Source organism: Poecilia formosa, unplaced genomic scaffold (assembly GCF_000485575.1).
Source record: "Poecilia formosa unplaced genomic scaffold, Poecilia_formosa-5.1.2 Scaffold4, whole genome shotgun sequence".
In the NCBI taxonomy this organism is placed as follows: Eukaryota; Metazoa; Chordata; class Actinopteri; order Cyprinodontiformes; family Poeciliidae; genus Poecilia; species Poecilia formosa.
The window spans coordinates 4673329-4676994 of NW_006799943.1; the positions used below are offsets into that span (position 1 = coordinate 4673329).

At 37.6% G+C, this 3666-nt stretch overlaps 1 protein-coding gene across 13 annotated transcripts in view; it reads left to right on the forward strand.

Moving 5' to 3' along the window:
- Window positions 1-3666, forward strand: part of cacna1g (calcium channel, voltage-dependent, T type, alpha 1G subunit) — a 281896-nt gene that overhangs the window by 224233 nt on the left and 53997 nt on the right. For all 13 annotated transcript variants that reach the window (XM_016675902.1, XM_016675894.1, XM_016675897.1 and 10 more), the window contains one exon: window positions 1084-1268. In XM_016675902.1, the coding sequence (XP_016531388.1) occupies window positions 1084-1268 (185 nt within the window). The remainder of the gene's footprint in view (window positions 1-1083; window positions 1269-3666) is intronic.

The window sequence follows — 3666 nt, forward strand, 5'->3', positions numbered from 1 at the left end:
CCATAATAGATACCTTTGTTCATTCTTATTTCTTCCAGCTGTCACCAGGAATATCCATTGATATTACAATAAATCTAATTTTTGCATAAATATTTTTTTCATTTGATCCTCAATGAATATTTGTGACTTTGTAATAGGTTGCCTGATTTTGATTGCTTTTTTTTTTAAATATCTGAAATAAATTGATGACTGGAAGAATTACAAAGACATTTGTAACGTATAAATCCATATAATTACACTGCCTGAGAAGAGTTTTCAAATTACCTTGAGCCTTTCCAAAATTTCTCGCATTACAGCTGCAAATGTGATTGTGTTTTATGTTAAAGAACTTACCTGACCATAGCTGTAAAGTGGAAAGAAAGCAATACATTTTTCAGTGTTTTTAACAAATAAAAATGATGAAAATAAAGAAAACATCACAAAAGACTTGAAGCTGGGACTGCAGTAAAAGGATCTTCTACAAAGTATCAACTCAGGGGAGATGAAGTGCGGCATGCATTTGTATTTCCCTGATTTATCTTTGTTAGGATTTTTGAGAACTGCTCGTTCTTTCTTTCACTTGTGGTGGAAAAATGTTTGGAAATTAAATAAGTGTGAGCACATTTTAGGTGCTGCATATACTACTAACTAAAATAAAATCTAAATCAAACTATGATGATCATGTGCTCAGGTTTGATTGCAGTAGATGTTTTGGAATGCATGAAGTAAAAAACAAAACAACAAATAGTCACATTGGCTTGTTTTAATATGAGAGAGAAAGTGTGGGGTACAAATTGCTTTTTGGACAGGTAGCTATGTGGAGAATATAGTTTGAGAAATGAAGTTTGGAACGCTTTGAGGCTTTTTAATGTTTGCAGCTAAGAAGACAATCAGTCAACAACAAGCATTGAGCTGGACAGTAATGAATAAATGAAAAGCTTGATAGAAAACCAATCTACTGCCACACAGATAAAAACAAAACAATGCAGCGGGTTAAATCATCCTGTGCAGGCACAGAAACGTTACCAACATTTTCCGACGAACAACCTCTGCTTTTCTTCATGAGAATATAATTGCGTTCTACGTCGCCCTGTGCTGTTTCAGATTGTGGCCCTGGGCTTTTTCTTCGGGGACAAAGCCTACCTGAGGAGCAGCTGGAACATCCTGGACGGGATGTTGGTGATGATTTCTGTCATCGACATCCTGGTGTCTCTCATCTCCAACACGGGAACCAAAATCTTGGGCATGCTCCGAGTGCTGCGGCTGCTGAGGACGCTCAGGCCCCTCCGGTAAGTGGCCCTCCCAGGGGAACTCGTGAGGCAGACAGAACCCCCTGAAGCCGGTGAAACAATAAGATAAAAGGAAATGCTTTCCTTGAGTGGTGTTGGGGCTGAAACATAAAGGACAGATGGAATCCTTTTTTAAATGTTTCCCTTTTCAGTTCCCTTCAGACATACTACTCATATTAGGTCTTTTTTTTTTTCATTTCAGAAAATAAGAAATATGTTTAAAAAGTTTGAAAGAAAAACAAGTACCCAGGAAAATAACAAGGTTCTCTCTGACTAATTCATCACAACTCCAATTGGCTTGTGGTAAAAACTGTCATCCAAAACATAAAACTTCTATCCGCATTCAGGCGGACATCAACTCTGCTCCAGTTCTGACCAGCATTGTTACTCTAATCTGTTCTGGTGTGGTTTTAGAAAGTTCCCCCTACTGACTGTGCTACAGGAAAGTTTACTCAGACAACATCTTCCATCTCAATACTCAAACTACAGAAGTCCACAACACAACAATACCTACGTTGCGACTAAAAAGTTATTCAAAGAAGGGCTGCTTGATATAGCTGTAGAGCTGGTGCTGCAATATTGGGACCTTATGGTGTTTGTCATTAGCTGCATTTCTGTTGACCATAATATTACTCAAATTAGAATCACAAAAATAAATTTAACTAATTGAAACATTAAAAAAGGGGGGAAAAAGGTTTTTTGCGCTAGGATGAGATGTTTTTTTTTTTTTCTCCAGCCGTATCAGAAATTAGTGCATTTCGCAAAACTGCATTGGAAACACTTTTTTTTTTTAAATGTTTTGTTGGCCAATTTCGCACATATTTATAACAGAAACACAGCTACAGATGCCAGCGTATTCAGTACAGCTTCACATCCCCAACCTTTGCTGCTGGTCTTCCCACTACGTTCTTTTTCCCTTTCTGAACACTTGAGTTAAAATCCTGTCACTTAGCTCAGACACAGAAAAAGAAAAGTGGTAGCAGAGGCTAATTATCATGGAAACATACAGAGGACTTTTATTGACTTAAAACGATCTATGTAAATCTTCAAACTGAGTTATAGACATGTATATAAAATGCATAACTGAGATATATATGTTTTTTAAAAACTCAGTGTAAAACCTTATGGTAATTAATGGTTTCATCACTTCTGTTGTTTGAATTCTTATTCTGCTTCAGTTAGTTTTTACTTTTGGTGGAATGAAATCCATCAGCTTTGTGGTTGTTCCCCAGATTCCCTCACCCAGGGGGCAACAGAGGCCTGTAAGTGGCCACTTATTAATTTGACATAATTCTCCTTAAAAAGACAGGATCCATCTGCTACATACAACCAAAGCATGTCAGACACTGTGATGTAAATAGCTTTTTTTTTTTCATCCATATATGGTTCTCTTTAAGTCTGGCGTAGCTACAAAGGCTTTTTTTTATTACTAAAAAGGGCTTTTAAAATGTTATGTAACCAAAAATATATTCTGAAATATATTTGTTACATAATGCATATTAATGAACATTTGCTTTTAAGTATTTTGTGGATAATAATAAATCGAGGATATCAAGATCTTCGAGGTTTTTAACTGTAAATCCTTAAATATGCGGCCAAGTTGTTGAGCTTCATGCTTGATTTAGACAAAGTGTTTGTATTTGGGTAAGGATATGTTTGTGTGTGTCTGTGTGTGTGGAGGCATTTATTTTAGCATCATACCCAAGTTATTGTAACCACAGTCGTGTTTATTTGAGCGGAAACGCAGCGGAAATCTCTAATCTGGAGACGCTTCTTGCTCTGGTCTAAAAATACCCGTATACGTCGGGTTTTTGAGCCGCAGTTTGCGTCCGCCTGTCTCCTTCTGTGAGTTCGGATTCTCTCGGCTTCACGCTCGATTTGATTTACATCCTCATGCTCAGCGTCTCATCTGCTGAAGGGGGAGCTCTGCGAGTTTTTCCTCCGCCCCCACCTTCGCCTCTTTTGAATATTTATCTCAGTTCTCGAGAGGAGCACGGAAATCAAATATTCATTCTCATCCTGCCAAATTTATCCCACCAAACATCCAGTGATCTCTCCTCTTCCCATCCTCTTGGTTTCTTGACGTTCACCTCTGACAGCAAAGTGAAGCCCTTTGCAGAGGCTGCTGCTGCTCCGCGCCGCCGTGAAGACCACAGTCTGTTTTTGCTTTACTCCCAGTTTTAAGTTTCATCTCAAAAGTCTCTTAAAAGAAAGTTATTTTGCTCTTTGAGCATGCTCTCAGATAAGAAAAATAAGAACTTTAAAAGGTATGATGCTTCGCAATTGATTTAAAATTAACACCTGAATCTAAATAACTTACAAAGCCAATTAACATAATGCTGAATTTTAGCTTCGCACACCTGAAACATTAACTCTAACTCTAAATATTCCTGTGCTT